Source organism: Myxine glutinosa, chromosome 1 (assembly GCF_964187855.1).
Source record: "Myxine glutinosa chromosome 1, kmMyxGlut1.1, whole genome shotgun sequence".
Taxonomy (NCBI): domain Eukaryota; kingdom Metazoa; phylum Chordata; class Myxini; order Myxiniformes; family Myxinidae; genus Myxine; species Myxine glutinosa.
The window spans coordinates 66174998-66190874 of NC_136261.1; the positions used below are offsets into that span (position 1 = coordinate 66174998).

Here is a 15877-nt window from a genome sequence, read left to right on the forward strand (position 1 = left end):
ATGGACGGCGCACACATACACGAGAAACACCAGGGCCACCGTTTATAGCTGGGTCGAGAAATATCTTTCCGCACTATCAGCTTCTCTCGACGCCTCTACAAAAACCTTACTGTTCTTTCTGCATTTTAACTTCACTGTAATTGCATATTCCTGAAACTTCTGCCATATAAAACACAATGTCAGTTTGGGAGTTTGTGTGTTTGTACAGATGTCTGTCCCCCTGCATAAGGACATGTTTTCAAGGCCAATCTTTTAACACGAAAGTGTGTTCACTACAGTCTATTTTTAAGGATAAAACAAACTCGAAAAACATTTTCCATAAATGAATAATTATGTCTCTTCTATTGGAATTGTAGACGGTGGCTTGCAAACCGAGCCTCAAGGGCGGTGTACAGAAACGTTTTTTAAAATAACAATAACTACAGGGCACAGGGAGGTGAAATTTGCTTCACGTGATGTGCAACGTGCGCAGAATACAACGGGTGTTCATTTACATCAGTATCATGTCGAAAAAAAAGAAGATATAAGCACACCTGACATTAGGCCGAGGCTTCAGACTTTGGCACGCTCACGAGGCTGCACCGCTTTTTACTAGTCTCAAATAATACAGGGTTTGTAAATGCAAGATGGAGCTTATTCATGTCAATCTGGTTATTGGCAGGATTGTTCAGACGTAGCTGTGCAATTACCTGTGAGCAGTCGAATCTATCTTTGATTATATTGGCCTAGTTACAAACTGTTCGATTGGTGCTTTTCAGACAGAGTTGTGAATCCCAAAATGTTCCATCTCTCGGAGGATGTTAAGTCTGGGATCTGTCTGCTATTATAAGTTGGAGGATGTTAAAGATGCCAACAAGATCCTTCAACGAAGAGAAGGCGAATTATCCCAGACACCCTGAGAAAATTCCGAATTGCTGTCCTAACATACAAGGGGCATCCCATCAGCGATATAGTCAAGTCCAACAGAAATTATGCAATCTGAGGGCCAAACTCGCAATTCACTCCTGGCCGAATATGCATACGATACGACACAAAAGTAAATCTCTAGCAAAAACACAATGCAGACCGGATGTTGAGAAATTCCAATTCACACCAAATTCTCAATGACAGATTCAGATTTAGCTCAGAGAACAATTTCAGAGCATGCAATCAGATTTTTTTTTCCTGCAAAAATTACAATTCTCAACGAATACAAGAAGAAGAACCACATTTAGAGGCCATTTTTCCCCTTCAGCGCAGGGGTTGGGCCTTTTTTGTTCACCGTGTCCCCTTTTTGAAGCAATGTTTTACAGCCGGATGTCCTTCCTGCCACCAACCCTATTGGTCCCTCTTTCAGAGCACAGGGAATTACCAGTGAACTGGTACTCAATTATGCCGACGTCAGAGGGATGACAGGCTGAGTCAACCCCGCTGGCGTTACGACGTCAGAGGGATGACAGGCTGAGTCAACCCCGCTGGCGTTAATTCAGTGATCGACCGGGATTCGAACCCAGGATCCAAGAATCCCAAGCCGGCACCCTAACCGCTAAGCCAACACCAGGCTTTTAATTCACAACGAATCTTGATAGATTTCCCAGTAAAATCTTTCCCTGCGATGTCCATAGTCCTGTGTGTCTGGGAAGCAACAGGCCCCCCATAAAGGATGCTCCTGCATTTTAAACCCTCCAGAGAAGTTTCTATCCAATCCCAGAAAGAATCACTCAATAGGTCCTCTCATTTCATACAAGTTGGACCATTACTCAAGTTAATTACTGCACACATGTGACTAAGTTTTGTTTTCAACCTCTTTAAGCTTAGCCTTAATGAAAACAAACCTGTACCATACTCTTTACAGAGTCTTGGTGCTGCAAAAGAAGTTTCTTGGCAAGGGTTACACTGGGTGGTTTGCCTTTGCCTTCCCAGCGCTGTTTGCCGTGCTCTATCCTTTGAATGCTGAGCGTCAAGCAAGGAAGCAGCACGTAACATTTCTAAAATCTTTGGTGTGACTCGGCGGGGGTTTGAACCACCGAAGTCCCAGACTCCCAGACTCCCAGACTCCGAGACTCCGAGACTCAAAGCAGACGCTCAGATCATTCACCATGCAGATATAGGGCCAAAAACTAAATATAGCACAATATCTCAAAAAGTTGTGGACAGTTTTGGACAAAACTTGGTGGACAGGTTGGGTGTGCGATAAAGACAAATTGATTAGATTTTGGAAAAGATCCAGACCCATATCCGGATACGAGAATTTTTTTTTTTCCAAGTGATTCTTCACGATTGATACACATCAGGCCAAAAACTAAATATAGCATGGTATTTCAAAAGGTTGTGGACGGTTTTGGACAAAACTTGGTGTACAGGTTGGGTGTGCGATAAAGACAAATTGATTAGATTTTGGAAAAGATCCAGACCCATATCCGGATACGAGAATTTTTTTTTTTCCAAGTGATTCTTCACGATTGATACACATCGGGCCAAAAATGAAATATAGCATGGTATTTCAAAAGGTTGTGGACGGTGTTGGACAGAACTTGGTGTACAGGTTGGGTGTGCGATAAAGACAAATTGATTAGATTTTGGTAAAGATCCAGACCCATATCTGGATACGAGAATTTTTTTTTTTCCAAATTTTATTTATTTATTTTTTTCTTCACCATTGATAGAAATCGGGCCAAAAACGAAATATAGCATGATATTTCAAAAAGTTGTGGACGGGTTTGGACAAAAGTTGGTGTTCCGGTTGGGTGTGCGATATGAACAAATTGATTAGATTTTGGTAAGGATCCGGGCCCAGATCTGGATACACGAATTTTTTTACTTTTTCAAGTGATTCTTCACCATTGATAGAAAGGACCAAGCATGATACATAGCCTGCAGATGCCTCAACTATTACACCACCGAGTCTGGTTCATTTAATGACACTAAGATTTAAGAGTAAAGTAGATAATGAAAATATATTTGCCTCGAAGGTGTGTCCACAACAATAAGGATTTAAAAACTGTGGCAAAAAATCTACCTTGGAATACCTCTTAACTTACAATACATATACCATACTTTATTTCCTTAATTTATTCACGGATCAATCGACTGGACATAAATTTTTACCTTTTTCCCATTTTTCTCTTTGCTCGTGATTTTTGCGATCGATCCTTCCCCGATTAGAAATAAAATTAGATTCGAATAAAATTAGAATAAAATTGGAAAGATTAGAAACAATTAGAAATAAAAAATTGATTCTTAATATCTGCATCGTATTTATCTTGCCCGTACGCATCATGAAATGTATTTGAATTAAAAACAGTCCTATCATGCAAAACAAATAATATTGGTTAGTTTTTTGCTGTTTTTGTCCTGATCATCATTTTGGGCAATTTATCTTGAGTGGGATCAAGTTCCTGGAAAATAAATTTTCCGACTGCCGAGCAAAGTATATTTCTGTAATTTTTTTTCTTGCGCAATGTACGTTGTCTTGAGAAAACACTTTTTGGGGTCACTTTGAGCATCGTTGTTTTCTTACTTGTGAGCTTCATATGGATTGATACACATGTTATCCTCAGAATAACATTAATTTCTTATTGATCGAAAATAAACTGAGCATTTATTCGTGTGATAATTTATTCTTTTTTATTTAAATGGCAATGACAACAATTAGGGCTGGTGGGGTGGCTTTGAAGTATGCACACTTTCCTCTGAGCTGGGTTTCAATCTTGACCCAGCTGTAAACTATTATCATGGTGTTTCGCATGCAGAGCGAGACATCAATGTGCGCGCTGTCAACTGCGCTAGACATGAGGACGGAGGACCCACCTTCCAACACTGGTTGTTATTGGCTGTTAAAGATTCCCTTGTGCTTTTCGCGAAAAGTCTGCGAGTTATCGCCAGTCACACTGAGCAAATTCTATATTACTGTACTGACAGACTACTTGGAAGGTGATGGCAAACCATCTAACAAAACACTTACCAAGAGTAGCATCATACAGTTATGATCATTATGTATTTACTAGGAAAAGCGCAAAAATTAGGAGGGATTGGAACAGTTTATAAGATGGTGCAGCCTCGTGAGCATGCCAAAGTCTGAAGCCTCGGCCTAGTTGTCAGGTGTGCTTATATCTTCTTCATTTATTAGACATTCTACGAACGTAAATGAACACTCTTTTTACTCTGCGCGCGTTGCAGATCACGTGCAGCGAATTTTACCTCCCTGAGCCTTGTATTTATTATTATTATTTTTTTTTTAATGCTTCTGTACACCACCCTTTAGGCTCGGTTTGCAAGCGACCATCTACAATTCCGATAGAAGAGATGTAAATACTCTTTCATGGAAAATGTTTTTCGAGTTTGTTTTATCCTCAACAACAGACTGTGGTGAACACACATCCGTGTTAAAAGATTGACCTTTAAAATCTACCCTTATGAAGGTAGACATCTGTACAAGCCAAAAATTGACCTCGTGCTCAGAAGCACATTGTTTTCACAGTCATACTAAATGCATATTTAAGGCACTACATTGGTTTCATTTATTTGTGACTAGCTGAATGCACCCGGCGTTGCCCGGGTTCTTTTTGAATGAATTTAATCTTCTGTACATAGGTCTGACGTGAGCCCAGTATCAGTTAGTGCTCAACGATTCCTTGTTCTTTCTTCTGTCGGGCCACGCGAGAGAGAATTTTGAAAGCATATTTTGCAATCAGTCAGATATTCCTATTAAGTGCATAAGTTGTACCTCAAGAGAATTTTTAAAGAAGAGAATATTTATTGCGAAATGGGCCCAGCCCAGCCGAGGCGGCCTCAACTGGCCTCGCCACCGAGCCTATAACCTTCCCGGGGCCCGTGCCGACATTTTTTGTTTCAAAGGTTTCCTCCTATCTTTCACCATTCAGGAGATTAGTGCGTGCAGACAAACAAACAAGAAACAAACAAACAAAAACTTTCTTTTATATATATATAGAAGAAGAAGAAGAATATAGATATACTCTGTATTCAAATGTTATTACAGAATGTTATTTGAGTGAGTACTTGAAAAGTATATTCCTTTGGCTTCAAATATGTACTTATAATTTATGCTTTTCTACTTTACAGAGCCCAAAGGAAAAAGACTTGCGAACGCAAGGTAAAAATGTTTGTCCTATAGTCGAGTCTCTGACCAAATCAAATAACTACCAATTTGTATCCAGCAATTCGAATAGGGTCTTTGGTCGACCACTTGTGCTGACTTGAATGCTGCAATAAAAATAATTTCCTTTATTAGTCCCCTACTGGTTTCACCAGGGACGATAGACTGCAGGTCTATTGTCTATAGTATACAGGTTTTCTTCTCCGTCTGTTTGTCCGTCCGTCCGTCCCACCTTTGCTTTTCTTGACTTGTTTTCCCATATCCTTTAACATATTCAATTGAAACTTGGTGCATAGCTGTATTATGATAAGTTACACAAATGGTTTGCGTTTTGGGGCGTTTCACCAATTTTTGACGGAGTTATGCCCATTTTGAACTTACAAAAGATCACATATTATACATGGGTCAGTTTTGCAGACTTTTCCCCTTACCATTAAAATATTCAACTGAAACTTGGGTGCATGGCTTAAGGTAAAGGTACACGGCTTTATTATATGTTACAGAACAAGTTCGAGTTTCAGGGCATTTCATCAATTTTTAAAATTTGCTATGGCTTTACTATGCAAAATATTGGGACCAGTAGGGGCAGGGCTGGATTTACCCTTTGTGAGCCTGGCTCCAAACATATTTGTGGGCCCCTATTTGGAAACCATTGCAAAAGACTGGAGATCAATACAGAAGCAGTCTTTAACACGACATTCAGATGTGTGTATATATATATATATATATATATATATATATATATATATATATATATATATATATATATATATATATATATATATATATATATTATAATATATATATTATAATATATATATTATAATATATAACATTTATTTGTACAATATTTACAAGTTTAAGTTTCAGATGGAGGTGGTAGCCCTTGGGCAAAAGGACATATGCACAAGTGTATATATATATATATATATATATGTATATGTATATTCTAGCATTAAATTCTATACATAGTCTTTATTGAAACGTATCGCGATGTGTAAACTTTGGCTGGCAGAATGGCCGAGAGGGGAAGGATGCGCACACTCACTTCTGGGCTGTCTAGCCTGGGTTTGAATCCGACCCAGCTATAAACACTCATCCCGGTGTTTCGCGTGTATGGTGATTCATCAATGTATGTGCCGTCCCTCGGATGGACATTAAAAGGGTGTCTGGTCTAGCAGCATTCATTGGTGGACATTGAGGATCCCAAGGTGTCCGACGCGAAGAGTTGGTGATCTATTGCTTGCACGATGGGCAAATTGCAAACTCCTGCCCTAACTAGTCGAATGTCAGCCTGACCAGCCGGTTTGTGAAGACTTAGGCCAAGCTTTCCCCGGGATAATGGTGGCCGTTAAAAAAAGATCGCAGTGTACAATTTTTAAAATATTGGTCGCTACGGGCCCCTAATGGTCGTGTGCCTGGCGCCATTGTAATCCCGATTCTGGGTAGGAGACATGTATTACAAAGCAATTCTCCCTCTTGTTTAGTTGGAGCTTTCACATTCACAGTACTGTATTGTATTCCACATACTCTGTTGTACCTCATGCTGTATCATTCCGCCGTCCAAAATTAAGTCTCAAGTCCATCGCATGTGCTACTTTTATGTACACTGGACTCAACTCGGAGCTTCCGGGAACTCACGTCAGTGGTGGACTTACGAACAAAATTAATTCAACACAACAAAATAACTAGAGATTCCAGGGAAGCAGAACTCAACTGAACTGACTGGACAACTTTAAAGTAGGTCGGGCGTCACATGACAAGTTTGATGAAAATTCGTCAATATATGTGGATGCTAGATTGTTAACGTCGTTTCAGAGCTGAAAAAATATGCCGGCCTATAGCGGCCATTTTGTGACAGATCGGGTTGACATGCGATAGCAACCTACCTTGTGTGGTAAGAGTCTCACACACCAAGTTTGATAAAAATCCATAAGTATTTGTGGACGTTAAAGTCTTAACGTCGTTTTGGAGCTGAAAACAATATGGCGGCCTATGGCGGCTATTTTGTGAAGGATCGGGTTGGAATGCAATAGCAACCCACCTTGTGTGGTAAGGGTTAAACGTTCTAAGTTTGATCAAAATCTGTTAATATTTGTGGACGCTAGAGTGTTAACGTCGTTTTCATGACCAAAAACAAAATGGTCGCCTAAGTCCGCCATTTTTCAACGGATCGGGCTGAAATGTAATACCGACCTGGTGCTTGGGGTACGGATGCTGCATGTCAAGTTTGATCAGAATCGGTTGATATTTGTGGACGCTGGAGTGTTAACGTCGAAAAGTTGACAGACGACAGACGACTACGATAGACGACGGACGCCGGAGGGTTCAGTATGTGATGAACTCAACTGGATGGTAGTCCTGTTGAGTTAATGAAGCACATTTTACCTGGACTCAATTGAGATGAAGATGAAGATCACTCCATAATGGAGAATGGCAATGGACAGGTCTCTCCACAGGGCATAGCAACAATGAAGCCCTACACTAACTCACTTCCTGTCCTTTGCCCAAGATTTGTGTACTTTAAGCTATGTGTACTTTAAGCACATCCCATTATTGCCAACTCCAGCCATTTTTAATGTGCTCAACAAAATAAGGTGACGTTGATCAATAGAGAGGAACTTTTAAGGAGTTGACAATTTGTCCGAAGCCCACTTGTACGGACCTTGGATAATCTGGACTAGTCCGTTGGGAATCTGGACTAGTCCGCTGAGTCGGGTAAAATGTATTTAATGGGTCCAAAGAAAGGAAAGAGTGAAGGAAAAAGGAAATGTGTCTATAAATGTTGCAGACAAGTTAAAAATAGAGAAACTTGAAAGCGGAATGGCTAGAACAAGGATTGTGGAGGAGTTTGACAAATCTAAACAAGCAGTGTCTGTTATTAAGAAAAACAGACAGAATTAAAAATTTATCCGATCCAGATCCAGATCTTCATCAAAATCGAAACAATTTGTCCTTGACACACCGAACCTGTCCAGCAAGTTTTGACATAACCTGTCCATAACCTTTTGAGATATCACGCTATACATTGGTGTTGGCCCTTTCTCTCAATGATGAAGAACGACTTTTAAAATTATAGTATCCGGATCTCCATCCAGATATTCACCAAAAACTAAGGAATTCGACCTTCTCACACCCAACCTGCCCACCAATTGTAGTCCAAATGCATCCACACCTTTTTTTGAGACGTCATGTTCACAGACAGAAAAACAGACAGACAGACAGACCGGTGAAAACATAACCTCCGTCCACCTCCAGTGGTGTAGAAGGTGAATAAGACAGTTTGCAATAAAGTTTGACGTCAGTGCCGGTTGTGGTGTCAACAAGAATGAATGAAACAGCTGAAGGATATGAACCTGGAAGAAGCTGTTTACAAGTTGTATGTGCAGCAGTGTTCGTGGTGTTGAGCCTCAGCCTGTCGCCGAAGAAATCGCTGCACATTTAGGCATCCCACGTGTTGTTGCAAGCAGCGGGTGGTTTCGATTATGTGATACATTTTTTTGTAATGCAAGTTACGTGTTTACCTCCGCCACCAAAGGTGGATGGAGGTGATGTTTTCACACCTGTCTGTTTGTTTGTGAACAAAATATTTCAAAAGGTTGTCGACGGATTCCGACGAAATTTGGCAGAGATGTAGCGCATGCGACAAGGACGAAATGATTATATTTTGGTGAAGATCCGGATTCTGATCCGGATACTAGAATTTTTTGAGTGATTTTTCACCATTGGGAGATGGTGCCAAAAACGATACATAGCAGGATATCTCAAAAAGTTGTCGACGGATTCGGACGAAACTTGGTGGACCCGTTGGGTGTCTGACAAGGACGAACATATTCAATTTTGGTGAAGATTCGGATCCGGCTAGTATAATTTTTAAGTGATTCTTCACCATTGAGTGACATTGCCAACCAGGTGGAGGTAGGCATGCTCTCTACCGAGTGCCGTTCGAGTTAATGCATTTTTTGCTATAGATTTAGAATAGTCACGACTGGCAGCTAATCCAGACACCTGCACCCCCAATTAGTCTGGGTAGGTGTGGTTTCACTGTAATGGATCGTGTGCCAGTGTTTTATAGAAAGTGTTTTTACAAAGATGGTTGAATGTGACATTTCATCGTTGTTGAACTTTTCACACAGACCTAGAGTGGTAAAACTGAGTCGGTCCAGATAGCAAATAACATTTTAAACATTAAGTTCAATATTCAAGTTCAATATTTTTTTTAATTGATTTTTTTTTATACATGGGCTATAAAATAATAATAGCCCTACACCTGTTATTTACAGCATTTACAGCTACAGCTTTGGGCTCGTAATAGAGCTCACACACACACACACACACACACACACACACACACACACACACACACACACAAACGCATACCAGTCATAGTCGGAGCAACAGGAATGATCAAGAAAACCCTTACGGTACTGAGCACTTAACAATCATTCCGGGGAATATCGCTGCAAAAGAGCTACAAGTGGAGGCTGTCAGAGGTTTAGTGAGGATTGTAAAAAGAGCCCTTGGAACGAGGCTATGAGAAGTTTCACAATCTGGTTCATGAATAACGATCCTTTACCGAAGAAAGAGGTGGAGATTTTGAGGTCTGGGAGAACTTCCTACCACCTCCTAAGCCTGCATATGGAGATAGCAACCAACACAAGACAAACACTTAACACAGCCACTGAACTTGGGAGAAGTGGCATCACCTACGTCACTTCCTGGGATACCTTGGGTACCAGCGACGTCATAACAATGGCGCCGCTTTTCTCACCGTTCTCAGCGGGGAATTTCCTCAAGAGGAGTTTCCTCCTCCCTATGGATGCCAACCGAAGGTGATTGTCAGTGCAAGGAAGTAGCACGTACCATTTTCTTTAAGTCTTTGGTATGACTTGAACCGGTCCAAACCGGATGGGCAACCCTACGGGAGCTCATCCACCCTTTGGCAGGTGTTGTGTTTGATCCTGGTAGGGTGTCATAGTCACCCTCTCCGCTTCCAAAGCCATTGAGAGGTGTAGGTAGCACTGGGTTACGTGTTCCCAGGGGCAGTCCCAAAAGACTGACATGACCAGAAGATTGTGAAATTTAATATGAAAAATTGTAAAAATGTAAAGACCTGACCTGCCTAATGTAGTGACACTGAGGGTCAACTTGTAAATTTGCATTTGAGTGAACATCCTATTTGATTTATTGCATTGCTTTATTTGTTTATTTCAACAATCCAAAAGCATCAGCATCCATTTGTGAACATTTGCTTTCCTATTCAGGGCCATCTGTTTATTATGTATGCCGATATGGTGGCCTAATGGTTAAAGCATCCGCTCTGAGTCCGAGAGATCAGGGTTTCAAACCCTGGATGAGTCTTACCAAAGACTTTTTTTTTTGTTGTTGTTGTATACAAGATCGAGGCTCGTGTAAGAGCTAACATTGATCACAAAAAGACAAACTGACACATGAAACATAAAACATATGATAAAGGGAGCGGGAGACAAGATGGAGAGCAGGGACATCGGGAAATCTGTGGAAGGGAGAGGGCTTGGGGGAGGCGGCATTGGAGGGGGGGGGGGGGGGAGGGAGGTGGGAGAGGTACAAAAACACATGGACACTGCAAGGACTTCCAGGAAAGAAGTCGGAATTTCAACAAAGGGGATCTGGAGTGAATTAGCGGGGGTAGAAAAGATCAAGGTTTTGGATGGGGGAAGATAAGAGATGGTGGTGAACAGCTGTTTTAAAGACCTGGAGGGAGGAGTGTAATTGAAGAGAGTGAGGGAGTTTGCCCCAGAGGTGGGAGAAAAGAGGAATGAAGGAGTGAAGGTGAGCAGAGAGCCGAGATTTTGGCAGTTCAACCATAAGAGGGTTGCAGGCAGATCTTGTGCGACCTGTAGGTATATTTGGGGGACAGGGGGAATTCTAGATTCTATCCCCCATCCAAAACCTTGATATTTTCTACCCCCGTTAATTCACTCCAGATCCCCTTTTTTGAAATACCAACTTCTTTCCTGGAAGGCCTAGAAGTGTCCATGTGTTTTATACCTAATTCTAAAGGGCCCTAAAGTGTAATTCTAGAAGGTTCTAAAGTGTAATTCTCGGTGGTTCCAAAGTGTAATTCTAGGGGGTTCTAAATTGTAATTCTAGTAGGTTCTAAAGTGCAATTCTAGAGGGATCTAAAGTGTAATTCTAGAGGGCCATAAAGTGTAATTCTAGAGGGCCCTATAGTATCATCCTTGAGGGTTCTAAAGGGTAATTCTAGAGGGCCCTAAAGTGTAATTCTAGAGGGCCCTAAAGTGTAATTCTAGAGGGCCCTAAAGTGTAATTCTAGTAGGTTCTAAAGTGCAATTCTAGAGGGATCTAAAGTGTAATTCTAGAGGGTTCTAAAGTGAATTCTAGAGGGATCTAAAGTGTAATTCTAGAGGGTTCTAAAGTGCAATTCTAGAGGGATCTAAATTGTAATTCTAGAGGGTTCTAAAGTGCAATTCTAGAGGGATCTAAAGTGTAATTCTAGAGGGTTCTAAAGTGCAATTCTAGAGGGATCTAAAGTGTAATTCTAGAGGGCCCTATAGTTCAATCCTTGAGGGTTCTAAAGGGTAATTCTAGAGGGCCCTAAAGTGTAATTCTAGAGGGCCCTAAAGCGTAATTCTAGAGGGCCCTAAAGTGTAATTCTCGGCGGGTCCAAAGTGTAATTCAAGGAGGTTCTAAAGGGTAATTCTAGAGGGTTCTAAATTGTAAATCTAGAGGGATCTAAAGTGTAATTCTAGAGGGCCATAAAGTGTAATTCTAGAGGGCCCTAAAGTATAATCCTTGAGGGTTCTAAATTGTAATTCTAGAGGGCCATAAAGTGTAATTCTACAGGGCCATAAAGTATCATCATTGAGGGTTCTAAATTATAATTCTAGAGGGCCCTAAATTGTAATTCTAGAAGGCCATAAAGTGTAATTCTAGAGGGCCCTAAATTGTAATTCTAGAAGGCCATAAAGTGTAATTCTAGAGGGCCCTAAAGTATCATCCTTGAGGGTTCTAAAGTGTAATTCTAGAGGGCCCTAAAGTGTAATTCTAGAGGGCCCTAAAGTATCATCCTTGAGGGTTCTAAAGTGTAATTCTAGAGGGCCCTAAAGTGTAATTCTAGAGGGTTCTAAAGTGTAATTCTAACTGGTTATTAAGAGTAATGTTCGAGTGTTCTAAAGTGTAATTCTAGAGGGTTTTAAAGTGTATTTCTAGAAAGTTCTAAAGTGTAATTCTAGAGGATGCTAGAGAGTGATTGAAGAGGGCCATAAAGTGTAATTCTAGATGGCCCTAAAGTGTAATTCTAGAGGGTTCTAAAGTGCATTTCTAGAGGGTTCTAAAGTATAATTCTGGAGGATGCCAGAGGGTGATTGAAGAGGGTCCTAAAGTGTAATTCTAGATCGCCCCAAAGTGTAATTCAGGAGGGTTCTAAAGTGTAATTCTAGAGGGTTCTAAAGTGTAATTCTAACAGGTTATTAAGAGTAATGTTAGAGTGTTCTAAAGTGTAATTCTAGAGGGCCCTAAAGTGTAATTCTAGAGGGTTCTAAAGTGTAATTCTAACAGGTTATTAAGAGTAATGTTAGAGTGTTCCAAAGTGTAATTCTAGAGGGTTCTAAAGTGTAATTCTAACAGGTTATAAAGAGTAATGTTAGAGTGTTCTAAAGTGTAATTCTAGAGGGCCCTAAAGTGTAATTCTCGAGGGTTCTAAAGTGTATTTCTCGAAGGTTCTAAAGTGTAATTCTAGAGGGTTCTAAAGTGTAATTCTAGAGGTTTCTAAAGTGTAATTCTAACAGGTTATTAAGAGTAATGTTAGAGTGTTCTAAAGTGTAATTCTAGAGGGCCCTAAAGTGTAATTCTAGAGGGTTATAAAGTGTATTTCTCGAAGGTTCTAAAGTGTAATTCTAGAGGGTTCTAAAGTGTAATTCTCGGTGGTTCCAAAGTGTAATTCTAGAGGGTTCTAAAGTGTAATTCTAACAGGTTATTAAGAGTAATGTTAGAGTGTTCTAAAGTGTAATTCTAGAGGGCCCTAAAGTGTAATTCTAGAGGGTTCTAAAGTGTATTTCTCGAAGGTTCTAAAGTGTAATTCTAGAAGGTTCTAAAGTGTAATTCTCGGTGGTTCCAAAGTGTAATTCTAGAGGGTTCTAAAGTGTAATTCTAACAGGTTATTAAGAGTAATGTTAGAGTGTTCTAAAGTGTAATTCTCGAGGGCCCTAAAGTGTAATTCTAGAGGGTTCTAAAGTGTAATTCTAGAGGTTTCTAAAGTGTAATTCTAACAGGTTATTAAGAGTAATGTTAGAGTGTTCTAAAGTGTAATTCTAGAGGGCCCTAAAGTGTAATTCTAGAGGGCCCTAAAGTGTATTTCTCGAAGGTTCTAAAGTGTAATTCTCGAGGTTTCTAAAGTGTAATTCTAGAGGGCCCTAAAGTGTATTTCTCGAAGGTTCTAAAGTGTAATTCTAGAGGTTTCTAAAGTGTAATTCTAACAGGTTATTAAGAGTAATGTTAGAGTGTTCTAAAGTGTAATTCTAGAGGGTTCTAAAGTGTAATTATAGAGGTTTCTAAAGTGTAATTCTAACCGGTTATTAAGAGTAATGTTAGAGTGTTCTAAAGTGTAATTCTAGAGGGCCCTAAAGTGTAATTCTAGAGGGCCCTAAAGTGTATTTCTCGAAGGTTCTAAAGTGTAATTCTAGAGGTTTCTAAAGTGTAATTCTAACAGGTTATTAAGAGTAATGTTAGAGTGTTCTAAAGTGTAATTCTAGAGGGCCCTAAAGTGTAATTCTAGAGGGTTCTAAAGTGTAATTCTAGAGGTTTCTAAAGTGTAATTCTAACAGGTTATTAAGAGTAATGTTAGAGTGTTCTAAAGTGTAATTCTAGAGGGCCCTAAAGTGTAATTCTAGAGGGCCCTAAAGTGTATTTCTCGAAGGTTCTAAAGTGTAATTCTAGAGGGTTCTAAAGTGTAATTCTAGAGGGTTCTAAAGTGTAATTCTAGAGGTTTCTAAAGTGTAATTCTAACAGGTTATCAAGAGTAATGTTAGAGTGTTCTAAAGTGTAATTCTAGAGGGCCCTAAAGTGTAATTCTAGAGGGCCCTAAAGTGTATTTCTCGAAGGTTCTAAAGTGTAATTCTAGAGGGTTCTAAAGTGTAATTCTAGAGGTTTCTAAAGTGTAATTCTAGAGGGTTCTAAAGTGTAATTCTAGAGGGTTCTAAAGTGTAATTCTAACTGGTTATTAAGAGTAATGTTAGAGTGTTCTAAAGTGTAATTCTAGAGGGCCCTAAAGTGTAATTCTAGAGGGTTCTAAAGTGTAATTCTAGAGGGTTCTAAAGTGTAATTCTAACTGGTTATTAAGAGTAATGTTAGAGTGTTCTAAAGTGTAATTCTAGAGGGTTCTAAAGTGTAATTCTAGAGGTTTCTAAAGTGTAATTCTAACAGGTTATTAAGAGTAATGTTAGAGTGTTCTAAAGTGTAATTCTAGAGGGCCCTAAAGTGTAATTCTAGAGGGCCCTAAAGTGTATTTCTCGAAGGTTCTAAAGTGTAATTCTAGAGGGTTCTAAAGTGTAATTCTAGAGGTTTCTAAAGTGTAATTCTAGAGGGTTCTAAAGTGTAATTCTAGAGGGTTCTAAAGTGTAATTCTAACTGGTTATTAAGAGTAATGTTAGAGTGTTCTAAAGTGTAATTCTAGAGGGCCCTAAAGTGTAATTCTAGAGGGTTCTAAAGTGTAATTCTAGAGGGTTCTAAAGTGTAATTCTAACTGGTTATTAAGAGTAATGTTAGAGTGTTCTAAAGTGTAATTCTAGAGGGCCCTAAAGTGTAATTCTAGAGGGTTCTAAAGTGTAATTCTAGAGGGTTCTAAAGTGTAATTCTAACTGGTTATTAAGAGTAATGTTAGAGTGTTCTAAAGTGTAATTCTAGAGAGTTCTAAAGTGTAATTCTCGAGGGTTCTAAAGTGTAATTCTAACTGGTTATTAAGAGTAATGTTAGAGTGTTCTAAAGTGTAATTCTAGAGGATGCTAGAGAGTGATTGAAGAGGGCCATAAAGTGTAATTCTAGATGGCCCTAAAGTGTAATTCTAGAGGGTTCTAAAGTGTAATTCTAACTGGTTATTAAGAGTAATGTTAGTGTTCTAAAGTGTAATTCTAGAGGGTTCTAAAGTGCATTTCTAGAGGGTTCTAAAGTATAATTCTGGAGGATGGCAGAGGGTGATTGAAGAGGGTCCTAAAGTGTAATTCTCGATGGCCCCAAAGTGTAATTCAGGAGGGTTCTAAAGTGTAATTCTAACAGTTTATTAAGAGTAATGTTAGAGTGTTCTAAAGTGTAATTCTAGAGGGCCCTAAAGTGTAATTCTAGAGGGTTCTAAAGTGTATTTCTCGAAGGTTCTAAAGTGTAATTCTAGAGGGTTCTAAAGTGTAATTCTAGAGGTTTCTAAAGTGTAATTCTAACAGGTTATTAAGAGTAATGTTAGAGTGTTCTAAAGTGTAATTCTAGAGGATGCTAGAGAGTGATTGAAGAGGGCCATAAAGTGTAATTCTAGATCGCCCCAAAGTGTAATTCAGGAGGGTTCTAAAGTGTAATTCTAGAGGGTTCTAAAGTGTAATTCTAACAGGTTATTAAGAGTAATGTTAGAGTGTTCTAAAGTGTAATTCTAGAGGGCCCTAAAGTGTAATTCTAGAGGGTTCTAAAGTGTAATTCTAACAGGTTATTAAGAGTAATGTTAGAGTGTTCCAAAGTGTAATTCTAGAGGGTTCTAAAGTGTAATTCTAACAGGTTATAAAGAGTAATGTTAGAGTGTTC

General features: G+C 39.4%; 1 protein-coding gene across 2 annotated transcripts in view; it reads left to right on the top strand.

Annotated features, from left to right (window-relative positions):
• The window catches only part of LOC137424764 (uncharacterized), a 65826-nt gene that overhangs the window by 12598 nt on the left and 37351 nt on the right, over positions 1-15877 (top strand). For both annotated transcript variants that reach the window (XM_068112558.2, XM_078772712.1), the window contains exon 5: positions 5062-5092. In XM_068112558.2, the coding sequence (XP_067968659.2) occupies positions 5062-5092 (31 nt within the window). The remainder of the gene's footprint in view (positions 1-5061; positions 5093-15877) is intronic.